Below are 15,346 nucleotides of genomic sequence, written 5' to 3'. Positions count from 1 at the left end.
TTTCTACACGACGTCGTACTGGAACGCTAAATCGCTCGGCGATACGTCTTTGTCGGTAGGGTGGTAACTAGCCACGACCAAAGCCTCCTACCAGCCAAAGTGAGCCAAAGATGCCAAGCTATAACTGGCATGCCTCAAAACTAATAAGACTTTCCATCATAAAGACATGCGGTATACCCAAGTTTAGTTGCCAATTGACCGAGTTAGTTGCGAATTTCATGGTACCTACTCGTTTCTTAATTTCAAACGAAACGCGCATGTTTGCATTGAAGTATTTTTATGTATCCTAATTATTTTTTTGGCATTTTATAATAATCTCGTTTACCTCAGTGTTACGAAATGTAAAAGGAATATTGGTATGTCAACCTTTTTAACAGTCTGTAAGTAGGTCACTGTTTTAGTATCTCTCACCGGTTAAGAGACCTATAATCCTAACATGTGACCATCTACATATCTGGTGTGAAGAGAAATAGACAAATTTCAACTAATAGCGGTGCAATCGGTAAAGCCGCTCCCTTTTATTGCGTTGGTACCATCGATCTCCTATTAAAAAGTAGATGCACAATCAGCGACCAAAAAACGTCCCCACTCTATTAGTGCCAAACACAACTTCTTGGCACTCAATTCAAGTAGTCGCATTTGCAAATTCAACCTTGAACTTAATTCTTAAGGTTGAATTTGCTCTGAATTTGGGATTTTATTGAATATTGAACTATATTTAAATTAATGATTTTCTTTACCAATTATTCTAAAATTTTCAAAGCAAAATTGGCCGGTTGTTAAGTGAAATTGTGCGTTCTTTTATTATAAGAGGTCAATGGTTAGTACGAAAGAAATGGGACTGGCACAACTCAGCTGCCATTGGTCGACATTTTGCCTGTTTCTCTTCACCACAGATTGTCGTTAGCTCTTTCGTCGTTAGATAGTCGCATGCAAGACCTATACATACATACTTGGCAAAAGTTAAAATTTTGAAAATCCTCGACACATGAATTAAGCTAATAAGGACTTTTATGATATACAAAAATATTCGTATATTGGTTCATCGGAGCTTCAGAAGCCCCCCGGCAATGGACTGGCGACGCATGAATTAACCTCAACTTAACCACCAAACCAACATGGTATTTTCGGTAATTAAAGTACAGATAAGTTTATAATTGAACAAAAATTTAATCATCAGATATTTACGCTGACGCAACAATGGTTTCACTTTTGAACTAGATGGGTGTCGTGACTCGGCGACTGAAAGGCATGCTCGGTTCAAGGCAATGATAGCCGTGCAGCCAGTTATCGGGGAATGTTTACATCTAGTCTTTATGACCTATCTGTAATCCTGTTCCAATAAACTAGCTTCATTTATTTACTAGTAGACGCCGCGCGGTTTCACCAGCGTGGTTCCTGTTCCCGTAGGAATACGGGGACAAAATATAGCCTATAGCCTTCCTCGATAAATGGGCTATCTGACACTGAAAGAATTTTTCAAATCGAACCAGTAGTTCCTGAGATTAGCGCGTTCAATCAAACAAACAAACTCTTCAGCTTTATAATATTAGCATAGATAAAAAGCACGCCAACAATACACATATTAAACATCAAATAAAACATGTCACATGAAAGAATTCTGATATGCATATAAACAATAGGCGCACATAACATTTATATAATTATATGTCAACACTTAACACTTAATTTATAAGATTTAAGCCGCAGCTTGCGTTACTTAATTCAGATATTGTCAATCTAGTGTTTTCTTTTATGACAAGCAGTCTCGGACCTAAGTTTTTTTTTTGTATTAATTATTTATTTAAATAGGACACCAAGACTTAAAGGACCAAGGCTAAATACTTAGCCTAACTGGTAAATCCAACAATGCGTTACAATGTATTAAAAGTTACACTATCGATGAAATTCTAACCAGGATGTATAGAATAATTTTCATCTTCACACAGGAAGTAGAAGTAGGTAATTCATACTTCTAAAATTGTTTAATTCAAAAGTTTGTCTGTTATTTTACGCATCAGTTCTTTGAACCATCTTATAAAAGTCGTCATCAACCCATATTCGGCTCACTGCTGAGCTCGAGTCTCCTCTCAGAATGAGAGGGGTTAGGCCAATAGTCCACCACGCTGGCCCAATGCGGATTGGCAGACTTCACACACGCAGAGAATTAAGAAAATTCTCTAGTATGCAGGTTTCCTCACGAGGTTTTCCTTCACCGATTTAGACACGTGATATTTAATTTCTTAAAATGCACACAACTGAAAAGTTGGAGGTGCATGCCCCGGACCGGATTCGTACCCACACACTCCGGAATAGGAGGCAGAGGTCATATCCACTGGGCTATCACAGCTCTTATAAAAGTAGGTCACAAATACCTGAACAACCTTGCTCATTGATTAATTTGTGTAACTGTGGCAAACGTTTGGGAGTGCAACACAATAGCGCGTACTACGAGTATGTGGACCATCACAATAACATCTACATATGAAATCGTCTAGCGGTCTGAATCATGTATGACTTTAATGAAAAAAAGTTTGACTACAATATTTTAGAATATGTTTTCATCAGGTGAATCAGTAGCGGTTCCAGATGGTATTCCAAACCCTTGAGCATCGGCGGAAAGTTGCCAGTTTATCAGTGTTTTATAGGATATATTTTGGAGAGTGCTCAGGAGCTATTCGATGTCATACCACCTTCGCCTTTTTACCGTCGCACCGCAAAACATCGGGTGGGTTTTCATCCCTATGTTGTAGATGTCCCTAGGACCCGTACAAAACGCTTTGCGTCTTCTTTTCTCATACGCGGCTAAGGTTTGGAATACCCTTCCCAAGTCTGTGTTTCCTGAATATTATAACTTGGGTATCTTCAAAACAAGAGTGAATAGGCACCTTCTAGGCAAGCGTGTCCCATCTTAGACTGTATCTACACTTACCATCAGGTTAGATCATGGTCAAACGCGGGCCTATCTGCATTAAAAAAAATTTTGTTAAACCACCGAGGGTTCCGTACTGGCTGTACATACTTAACCTCGATGATTGATTAGATTACCTATGTTCTATATATAGACTACTATATTTTAATGATTTAATTAAACTCGATACCTCTAATCTCGTGTTTTCGAAATCAGGGTGTTCATCAGAAGGGAAGGACATGAAACTGATAATATAAGGGATCCTTTTTTATCACGGATCCCTAAAAAACAAACAACATTTTATTTCGATTAACGCATATTCAATCCTCCTAAAATATGTTATAGTGTTAATTACCAAAGACAATAATATATAAATTGCATATTACAACGGTTTTTTATGTACCTATGTAATCTTTATCAAATTTTTCTTAACTCCGTTTGCAGGATTCGCCACTGGAATTTCGTTCTTTACTGGTAGTTTCACTACAAATCTGTTTGTCTATCCATCCGAAAGCGTGGATGGATATTTTACACGTAAACTATAATTTACAATAATATATGTTGATTTTAATATAGATGTGCAAGATACTCCAAACAGGCCACAATAATCGTTCTTTTACCCGTATAAAGCAAATATTATTGGTTCTACATTGCAAATAATTTGTTAGATATTGAACCTTATGCAAAAGCAAATACAGGTTATTTTATATTCCTCTAGAACGCGTTATAAATGGTACACTTATATTGGCGTCATTTGTAACCTTTCATTGCATTCCAAACTCTATTTTTATTTATTGGTAGAGTTAAATTTAAATATTAATTGTATGGATAAATTTTCTGCAGACAAAATAAGGAACTGAATCTAGATCGACTAAAAATAGATTTAAAAAAATGTATGTGAATTATATTATAGTCTAGCTAGTACGTTGATGATACTTGCATGATATGCGGGCGGCTGAGGGAAAAACTGCGCGGGTGTGAAATCGTGCGCGCGGGGAAGTGAGGTGCATCAGTCGTGGTTTTTTTCATACATCGCTATATGCTACGAGTATAACATATAACTTGTAACTTGTAACGCGTGGTTTCCGTTCTCGTAGGAATACAGGGATAAAATATAGCCTATAGCCTTCCTCGATAAATGGGCTATCTTACACTTGAAAGAATTTTTCAAATCGGACCAGTAGTTCCTGAGATTAGCGCGTTCAATCGAACAAACAAACTCTTCAGCTTTATATTATTAGTACAGATAACTTTTTGTGGCCACAATATTAACCAACGGCATATAACGAGGCTCTGTGTAAATCATCGCGAGTGAGGCAACCGTTTCACAAGCGGGTGAATGGTCATCGCGGTAAATGTCAAATTGCGCTTAACCATCTTTAGACCGGATCGTATTTCTTGTATCTATTACTAGCAGACGTCCCGCGGTTTCACCCGCGTAGTTCCCGTTCCCGTAGGAATACAGGGATAAAATAATGCTTACGACATTCACAAATAACGTAGCTTTCTAGTGGTAAAAGAATTTTTAAAATCGGTCCTGTAGATCCAGAGATTACCCCCTAGAACTCTACAGACTACCTCTTTATAATATTAGTATAGAATAGCAGATGTTCCGCGCTTTCACCCGCGTAGTTCCCGTTCCCGTGGGAATACAGGAATAAAATAATGCTTATGACATTCACAAATAACGTAGCTTTCTATTAGTAAAAGAATTTTCAAAATCGGTTCAGTAGATTCAGAGATTACCCACTACAACACCACAAACTACCTCTTTATAATATTAGTATAGAATAGCAGATGTTCCGCGCTTTCACCCGCGTAGTTCCCGTTCCCGTGGAAATACAGGAATAAAATAATGCTTATGACATTTACAAATAACGTGGCTTTCTATTGACAGAATTTTCAAAAGCGATCGATTTAGGTCGGATCGAGTATGCTTGATTAGTTTCAAAAATTGGTTTTTGCCGTCCCTACTGAAAACCAAACATTAAACATACTCGTAAAAGATTTTACGTCTATACTACTATTATATAGAGGAAAGTTGTTTGTTTGTTTGCAAACAAACATGAATATAATTTTACATAATCCGTTATAAACATGGAAACCACATGGGATATGCTATATTATAAAGAGGTCAATTTTGCGGTATTGTAGGGAATAATCTTTAGCTCTACTAAACTGATTTAGAAAATTCTTTTTTTACTATAAAGGCACGTTGTTTGAGAGTGACATAGGCTATATTTTATACCCATATTCCCACGGGAAAGGGAACTACCACGCAGCATCTGCTACTTTGTAATAAAGTTATGTTCTGTTATTATTATTATTTTTTATTAATAAATACTTTACTATTCATCTTACTTTTCTATTTTTTTTCTTCTCTTATTTTTATTGTATCTTATTTGTGTGCAATAAAGAATTAAAATAAATAAATAAAAATAAATACTTTATACTAATATCAATACAAACAAGTTAAATTAATTAATAATTAAACATCAAAATTGCATAATTTTGGCAAAACTATGCAAAACTTACTAATTGCAAATGCATTCTTTGTATCACCCGCAATATCCATAAAATACCTAAAACGTGTTGACGCAATACCTAAATAATTTATGACGTAATAAACTTAATTATTTCAAGTTAAAGTACGTGCCATTAACATTCCGATGCGTTAAGATGCCTTGTAACATTTTTTTTTGCCGAAATTGCCGACGAAAATTCGACATTTACTCTATATGGCAAATGATTTTAAGCAATTTTTTGAAAATGCCAAGCGTTCGAGTCTCTTACGTAGGTATTTGTCGATCTTCGTATTCTTATAACCTTTTATTGGGCGGATCATTTTGAACCCCGCCCTTACCGAAAAAGGTTTTATTGTAGGCAAAGATTTAATATTGATAAAAAATCGTAGGTACCATATTTTATAAAGCTTTGTTCATAACTTAACTTGTACCATCGATATAAATCGTTAGATGGGCCCTTCCATACTAAAGAACGCACAATTTTATATCATTACCCAAAGACGTGCCCGCACATCTTATCTTAGTACGTAACAAGCGTATGCTGTAAGATGCTAATGCTGGACGTGGACTTGAACAAATATTTACTGATTTTTTTTATTTTAATGCCTTAATTATACCATTTTGGAAGTGTAAAAACACAAGCCACAACATGAAAAAAGAGAAATGTGTTACGAGTGATGACGTACTGAATTTGCGAAACCAATGACAATTCCGCGACGCTTTGAGGCCCATCTTACAATCTACGATCGATGATTTGTATATTTATTTAATAGAATAATTTTTATAGCAATTAAAAGTCGTCTTTACAAAAGTGAAACAAGTGACATATAAAATGAACGTTTTTCGTATAGCCACTTCTATACCAGTTTCTATTTGTGTAAATTTTACAGGCCTAGCACTGAAAGAAAACCTTACTATAGTCGTATATAAAAGTAGAACAGATCACAAAATAGATCAAAGAACTTAGAAGTACCTTTATTTTGTTAGAATCATTTTTATTACAATAAAAAGTTGTCTCTACAAACGTGAATCAAGTGACATATAAAACGAACATTTTTCGTATAGCCACTTCTATACCAGTTTCTATTTGTGTAAATTTTAATTAATACCTGTTAGGTATCCGAAGGCCGCACATCTACTTATTATATTACCTTTCTCTTTGTGACTAGCATTGATTCTGTATAAAATATGTTTACGAATTTAATGAATTGTGATCTATAAACATTAATATATTTAATGAGCCGTGATAGCTTAGTGGATATGACCTCTGCCTCCGATTCAGAAGGCGTAGGTTCGAAAACGAAGCCTCTAACTTTTCAGTTATGTGTGTTTAAGAAATGAAATATCATGTGTCTCAAACGTTAAGGAAAAACATCGTGAGAAAAACTGCATACCTAAGATTTTATTTTAATAATAATAATTCATTTATTCAGCCAAAAAAATATAACATAAAATTTTCTCAATTCTCTATGTGTGTGAGGTCTACCAATCAGCATTGGGTCAGCTTGGTGGACTATTAGCCTAACCCCTCTCATTCTGAGACGAGACTCGTGGTCAACAGTGAGCCGAACATGGGTAGTTAATGAATAATATTTAAGTCACAATAAGTCCACGATTGAAGCAGTGGCGTGCCCAAGGTTTTTAACAGAGGTAAGCACTAGTCATGCAAAGAAAACTGGCTGTTTTTTTCGTTTTTTTTTGTAATAATTAATTTTTAAGACAAAGCAGCCCAGCTGATGGTAAGTGGAATACCATAGCCTATACTACTAACTAAAAGTAACACCTTCAAAGCAATAATATTTAAGTCACAATAACTCCACGATTGAAGCATTGGCGTGCCCAAGGTTTTTAACAGAGGTAAGCACTAGCCATGCAAAGAAAACTGGCTGTTTTTTCAATTTTTATTGTAATAATTAATAGACAGACAAAGCAGACCAGCTGATGGTAAGTGGAATACCATAGCCTATACTACTAACTAAAAGTAACACCTTCAAAGCATGAATGCTAGGAATATGCCCTACAATGCTTTATTGTGAGTAATTGTAACGGCATCTTGTAGTTTGATCTAATATAATACAGATCATGGTTCAAATTGGTGACACCCGGATATCGACTGTGATTGATTACGAAATTAAGATTTCTAACTCTGAACAAAGATCACAATCAACTAAACGCAACACTTAAAGTGTTTTTATTAAACTTAGATAAAGAGTAGACATATAAAGCGAAAACGCTATAAGTAAGACATAATTAAAGTCTTACTTGTGGCGGTAAAGTAGATAAAGTAAATCGTATTTTTAATGTAATAAATTTATAATAACACATGTAATGATTTTAGCAAGAATAAAAAATGAAAAACCGTGTTCATGTAATATAAGAATTGAGGTTTTAAATTGAACCCTTAGAAGCTTTGGCTTATATGAATAAAATAATCTTATCTTTTTTATGTATATTGATTATTGTTTGTCTCTAGTTACTTGAGATTAATTTAATATATTGCTGTTATGATATGTTTATTTAGCACCTAAACATATACAAGTTTATTTTTAAATAATATTAAAACTACTTACTTAAATTGACTATTTGCTAGTACAGCAGATATTTTCTATAATGTATTGTGTTACCAACAATGCACGCGTTGATGTCTTTTAAAGTGGAGCTTTTCCTTTAACATTGTTATATCAATAAAGTATATATTTTGTTGTATTAAGTATTATAAGATTATAATTTTAAGTACAAATGTTACTAATTGTTGAAATTAAAACAATTGTTAAAGATGCAAAAAGTGTTTTGATAATTTTCAGCGCATTCAAGATTTATTCTCTAGTTTAATAACGAATTTATAAACAAAGTGTTTTTTGGAATATTTTTATGCTATGGTATTATAAAAACTAGAATCCGTAACATACTTTAAAAACTGTATCTTCCTTTCTTTCGTTTCGGAAAGACACAACATACAAGTTACAACCCAACTGTATATGTAATTTTAAACAGCCAAAAAAAATAATTCAGCGTATCAATGCGTCTATAATTTATTAATAAAGATTCTAAGAACGTATTTCGCAATTTTACTCTCATTTTCAAAATCGTTTTTTCAGTATACCAAAGTTATATAAAACCTTCTAAACGGAACTTGTTCTAATTGGAGCTTTCAGTTTTTGGAATCGAGAAAATGTCACTTACCTTGACATGTGAACGTGGTAAAACATATGGTGACATAGAGCAAACTCAAAACACAGTATCTGGCCATTTTGTCACAAACTTTCGATTATCATTTCACTTGCACTATCATGTGTCACAAACTAGCGGGCTAGCGCATCGTTAGACGTTGCGCGGGCGACAGTCGGCGCTTGACTGAGCGGACTTCGCGTAGACAGGTATCGTGCTTTTTCTCGCCTTTGGTGCAGCGGTCGTGAACCTTTCAACGTTCGGTTTGATTTTTCAGGCAAAAGCTCGGAAATCAACATTTTCAATTTTAATGGTAAACAGGCCTCTTCTATCGCAAGAAGTCCTGTTCATAAAGCAAGAATGATATATGGGAAAACACCAAGAAAAATAATAACGAGCAAAGAAGAAGGAGAAAATATTGTTATCACAAAACATGCTACGCGAATCTATGCTTATTATATTTTAGTCTGTGAATATTGACGTGATTTCTTAACGTGTTTTACCTTCAACTTAACTCTGGGCTAAAAACTTTGAAAATTTCTTGGAAGAAAAAGAAACTAATTTTAGCAGACTCGGAAGTGGATTACAAAAATAAGAAAACCAATGTCACACAATAGTTATGATTTACAATATTTGTCAGAACAACTTAATTAACAAAACAAACTGTTACCAAAATAAAACCCTAGAATGAAAGAGAATGGACCTTGAGTGGAGTCGCAGACTTGTGACCGTTGTATGTAGGGTTAAGGACGTCCTTGACAGTTAACTAACACTCCCCTTTTAGGCTACTGATAATTTACATTGGTGTAGTTAATGATCGGGATGAGACGACGGAGGACGGCAGAAATTTAACCGTGAACTGGCTTCTGAACCGGTGGTAGAGCCTTTACTAATACTGGTGCTTGTGAAGTATGAATACTTAAAAACATTCGCACGTCGACACTAGCATCACTAAATGTTATTGTTATTTCATCGTTGTAATTATTAATACAGTTCAAAGAATTACGTCTAGTTAATATTAATCTGCAAGCATTATTGAGGCGACATTTAATTAAAAGTTTTAACAACTGATTGAAGGGCAAAACGAGGAAAGAAAAATGAATCGTAGTTAGTATCAAAAGCGCCATCTACTATAACTTAGTATTCATAAATTAATTCAATTAAATTCAGAATCTATAACATCAAATGTAATTAGTTAACGGCCTTATGAAACATGTAGTCAAAATGTAAATTTTCAAAACTGCACCAACAGTAGCGGACCCCTGCAAACAAAGCCAGCTCACTTTCGAAGCCGGTCGCGGCGCGTACACACGGAACTACTGAAACAAGTACACTGGGCCAGTTGTACGACACAACCTTTTCCGATAAATAATAAAGGCCTCATAATTATTTTTTTTATTATTTGACAAGTTAGCCCTTGACTGCAATAACACCTGATTTTAAGTGAAGCATGCATTCTAAGATGGAAGGTTTACTTGGAAGCACCACAAGTCTATTCCACCAATACCTCCGACGGTACCGATGTCGTACCGGAACGCTACATTGCTCGGCAGTACGTCTGAGCAAAGACGTACCGCCAACTGCGTGGTAAAGCTTTTACAAATGGTCGAACTTGACGTTTTAAAACTGTTTGTAAACTAAGAGTTCATTCACACGAGCAGCACGTTGCCAACAAGGCAACAGCTACCGACGACTGCCATGGATGGGCGGCGTTTCGGTCGCAGTCGACGGCAGTCGTCGGTAGCTGTTGCCTCTGCCTACTTGAAATAATCGTTATCAACCCATATTCGGCTCACTGCAGAGCTCGAGTGTCCTCTCAGAATGAGAGGGGTTAGGCCAATAGTCCACCACGCCCAATGCTGATTGGCAGACTTCACACACGCAGAGAATAAAGAAAATTCTCTGGTATGCAGGTTTCCTTACAATGTTTTTTCTTCACCGTTTGAGACACGTGATATTTCTTAAAATGCACATAACTGAAAAGGTGGAGGTGCTTGCCCCGGACCGGATTTGAACCCACACCCTCCGGAATCGGAGGCAGAGGTCATATCCACTGGGCTATCACGGCTATATCCAAACTGTATCTAAGCATAAAATATCGGTGTTTCTTCTTCCTCCCAGGGTATCTCACGAAATCAGTTAAAAACAGAATTTCGCGTAATTAGTCGCAGGTAGCAGCTAATCACACTAATATTATAAAGGCGAAAGTTTGTGTGTGGCTACTGAAGCCATTTGGCAGAAATTTTAAACGGAAATAAATTTTACCCCGGATTAAAACAGCTACTTTTCATCCCGGAAAAATCCATATTTCCCACGAGATTTATGAAAAACTGAATTGCACGCGGACGAAGTCGCAGGTATCAGATAGTATTATACAAATTCCTTATCATGACGCAAAAGTTATCAGTGCAGCGCTATTAGATAGTTTCGAATGGAATTATTAGGTCATTACGGTTTCTGCAAACGAAACAGGGTGCTATTAGTAAGTTTATTATGATAATTTGTGGAAATTAGCATTAATAGCTGATATGATACTTCTGTTTCCTAACTTAAGGTTGGTTGAAACTTGAAGAGATAATTAAGTATTGTGATTTTTACCCAGTTAGAGCAAATACCACCTCCGTGACGCAGTGGAATTACAAGACGGAGGTCCTGAGTTCAGTCCCTAGCTGCGTCGATTGAGATTTTCTTAATTGGTCCAGGTCTGGCTGGTGGGGGGCTTTCGGCCATAGTTATCACCCTACCGACAAAGACGTGCCAAGCAATTTAGCGTTCCGATAAGATGTCATGTAGAAACCAAAAGGGGTGTGGATTTCCATCCTTCTACTAAAAAGTTTGCCTGCTTCCATCTTAGATTGCATCATCACTTACTATCAGGTGAGATTATAGTCCAGGGCTAACTTGTGAAGAATAAAAAAAACAAAGAGGAAGAACCTAAAGTATCCCGTGAAATAAGGTAATTGGTAGGTATAATATATTTTTATCATTTTTTAGTGGCTTAAGCTGTTTATCACCTACAAGTTTATAAGTAAGTTTATATACCTAGTACGTATTCAAAGCTGTTATTATTAAAAAATAAAGTTTAATTAAGAAAAGTAAATAAAATATTTTACTCTAACATTTTAAATGTATGTCTCTAAAGCGCCATCTGTTACGATAGCTCAGAACTAGCACATAAATGTGTTTCAGCGCCATCTTTGAAGATTTCACAAAACTATTTCAGCATATTTCACTTTGTACCTGGCTGAGACTAGATGGCGCTGTTGTAAATTTTTATTTCAAAAGATTAATTCGAATTAAAAAAATATTTTTTGTTGCAATAAATAATGCAATAATTTGAAACATTATAAATATATCATTCTAATCCACATATTTTATTACGTATCTGTTGGCACTATTATGTTTCTTGTTGTACTATCTTTGTCCTAGATGACGCTATGTATAAATTTTAATGGTATTCTCAGCAATGCATAACTCAAACCTTAATAAACATAAATTATTTTAATTATATTTGTATATTTCCCTTCACAATAAATTATATCATTGGTAGCACGTTAAGCGTACTGGTTATTACAGGCACTTAGTCCATAACTTTTTTGTTTAATATTGCAGACGCGCCGCAGTTTCTCCCGCGTGGTTTCTAAACCTATGAATATTAAGGGGATTAAATATAGCCCATGTGTAAGGTTTCGTAAATATTATTGCCTAAAATGTGATTTTTCTAGTTAAATTTATATGGAATATTACATTGTTGTACAAAAAGGAATTCATAAGAACAATATTGACACGTCCGGCAGTATGGCCGAGTATTTAATTTTAATAAATAAAGTATTCTATGGTTGTACGGTGTAATGTCTTTGCCTTTTTGCATACAAAAAAAGAAGTAGAAATGGTGACGCGGGGGGGGGGGGAGAGATGTAAAATGGTGGACGACGAAATTAGATTATCGATTGAATTACTAAATTACTAATCATTGAGTGTAAATGAAATGTTAATGAAAATGTACGACAATTAATGTTTACGAGATTTCAGTAAATCTCGACATTGACAATATCATGATGAGATTTACTGTACATAAGGTGAAGATGGAATTAAAATGTATACAAGAGAAGTTACTACATTAGCTTTCAATTGGTGATAATTATCAAAATCGGTGCAGTAGTAGCCTATATCGCTACAAGGAAACAATATAATGTTTTTTCTATGAAGTACTTTCTCGATCTCGAATACGGGGATAAAATATAGCCTACGTTATTCGCCTATAATGTAGCCATCCATTGATGAATTAAATTTAAAAAATCGAGTAGTTTCAGATATACAAATAAACATAGAAACAAAAGTTTGTTTCCTCTTTAAAATACCTTTCCACGGGTAAAGACCACAGAACATAATTAAGCACATATGCAGTAAATATCTATACTCATTAATGTATGTAGACAAAATATATGCAATTTTACACGTGTCCAAGAATATTGACATTACATTGACACATGACACTGGATGCGAATCTATTTACAAATCAAAGAAATTAGAAGTCATTGACCTCATTTCAAATTGGCTGTTGCTATAAACGGCAGAGTTAATAATTAAAAAAATAAAACTGGCGCAAGCCTATAGTAATTAGTAACTCAGAGCAAGGAGTTGCATGGACGATTCTACAATGCCCTTACTGGGCCGGATGTAGATCAAATAACATCTGTATCTTGGTTGCAATTCGGTGACCTCTTTGGGGAAACCGAAGGTTTTGTATGTTGAGTCAACTATTATTGTTCCGATAGTTGTTTCAGTCAATGGTCTTATAGCGAAAAGCTTCGACCAACACCTTAAGAAGCTTTCGCTTAACTGTTGGATCAAGAGTCGGATACAAAAGGCAGTGATTGAGACGGCGCGTATTGTGAGGAGGTTCCTCACTCTGGAGCCCTGACCACCGGTTGCTTGGGCACTCAAATGTCCCGCAGCGGGAGGGTGGATTTTTTTTATAAATTTTTATAATGTTTTGTATTTTATATTTATATTGACATTGTTAAAAATTAAAAAAAAGAAGTAATAAATAAATGAGAGAAAAAAATAAGAACACTACCTACTTAGCCATGTTTTTAGGGTTCCGCAGTCCACAAGGAACCCTTATAGTGTCGAAATGTCCGTTGACAGGAAGGTAGTTTATAGTTAGTAGGTGAACTAAGAACGGATTTTGCGATAGGGCCGGATTAAGGAGGTCAAAGGGCGTATAAAGTCAAGGGCGTCCGCTTGTATGTAATTAACCTTGAAGCTTGTATTTAATTAAAGAAAAAGAGGAGGGGGGCTTCTTCTTTAAAGTAAGCGTGTGCTTGCCTCATCCTGGCTATCAAAAAAAAAAAATCAAGACCTTTTACAATCTGACTAGTTACAGAGATCATTGTATACAAACAAACTTACATATCATGTTAGTATAGATCAGATTCAGGAAAGTCGCGTGCAGCGGCTAGTAAAAAACTACAACTCGGTAGGATTAATAATTAAATATCGAAAAGATTATCGGCTAAACATAATCATTTTAATTATCAATCATTCATCTATACTTAATATTATGAAGAGGTAAAGTTTGTTGTATTGTAGGGGATAATCTCTGGATCAACTGAACCGATTTTAATAATTCTTTTACCACTAGAAAGCCACGTTATCTGCGAGTGTTTTAAGCTATTATTATCCCCATAATGGGAGTGGGAACTGCGCTGGTGAAACCGCGGGGCTTCGGCTAGTTATTAACTTAATAATTCGTAATTTTAGGTCGCTAACTAAGGGCCTTATTACAAGGTTCAAACAGCGGCGTGCACTTCATATATGCATATAACTACTACATACGGGTTAAGAGATATTTTCTTAATACTTTTAAATGCAGATTTTCCCAGTTTGGTTCATTTTTCTTACTAGTGCATACCCTGATCGACAACCTTGTGCACGCCACTGGGTTCAAACCTTTTTTCTCACCTTGATCGAATCAGAAATGAGGAGATCCGCAGACGAACCAAAGTCACTGACATAGCTCAGCGAGTCGCGAAGCTGAAGGAGCAATGGGTAAGGCACATAGTTCGAAGAACCGATGGACGTTGGGGTCCCTTGGTGCTGGAATGGCGACCCCACACCCCTACTAGATGGACCGAGGACATCAAGCGGTTTGCATCATCATCATCATCATCATCATCATCATCATCATAATCATCATCATATTCCACGGGCAAAGTGGCGAGCATCTCCTAATGCTATAGTATAAATTATGACTAATATCTATTTCATTGTTTTGAGGATTAATTTAACAAATGATTGAATGACGATTAGCATTTTTTTGTTAATTAATTGACTTTATCAGTACCTATAAATCATCAAAGGACCAGTGCTTTCGGTGCGAAATATTTTAACTTTTTAACTCTATCCACAGATTAATGAATAGTAGGCACATAGGGCGCACGGAATACGACGGCGCCGTAGCCTTTCCAAATACAAAATTGAATGAAAAAAAAATCAAGTCAGTACGTCACGAAGCGTCGCATCAGTAATTTTCAATATTATTCATTGTTATACAAGGGGCTAAAAAGACCCATTAAATACGAGGTATTTTTAGGGCCTGAGACGTAAGTCGAGGGCCGCCTAAATTGTGTGTGTTACACTCTGCTTTTCACTACGATTGCGAGAAAATAAAATAGTTTAGTTCAATATTCAATGATTTATTTAATTGAAAATTAAATGTACAAAGTCTACAATTTTG

At 35.5% G+C, this 15,346-nt stretch overlaps 1 protein-coding gene across 4 annotated transcripts in view; it reads right to left on the bottom strand.

Moving 5' to 3' along the window:
- Window positions 1–8,808, bottom strand: part of LOC112058337 (mucin-5AC) — a 132,500-nt gene extending 123,692 nt beyond the window's left edge. For 3 of the 4 annotated variants that reach the window (XM_052889333.1, XM_052889334.1, XM_052889336.1), the window contains exon 1: window positions 8,620–8,808. In XM_052889333.1, coding sequence (XP_052745293.1) covers window positions 8,620–8,686 — 67 coding nt within the window. In that variant the 5' untranslated portion in view covers window positions 8,687–8,808. The remainder of the gene's footprint in view (window positions 1–8,619) is intronic. The other variant, XM_052889337.1, reaches the window with a different exon arrangement.
- Between the last annotated feature and the right edge of the window lie 6,538 nt (window positions 8,809–15,346).

This window comes from Bicyclus anynana, chromosome 25 (assembly GCF_947172395.1).
Source record: "Bicyclus anynana chromosome 25, ilBicAnyn1.1, whole genome shotgun sequence".
Classification (NCBI taxonomy): Eukaryota; Metazoa; Arthropoda; class Insecta; order Lepidoptera; family Nymphalidae; genus Bicyclus; species Bicyclus anynana.
The sequence above is the reverse complement of the archived record's forward strand: the minus strand, read 5'-3'. Positions and strand labels throughout refer to the sequence as shown.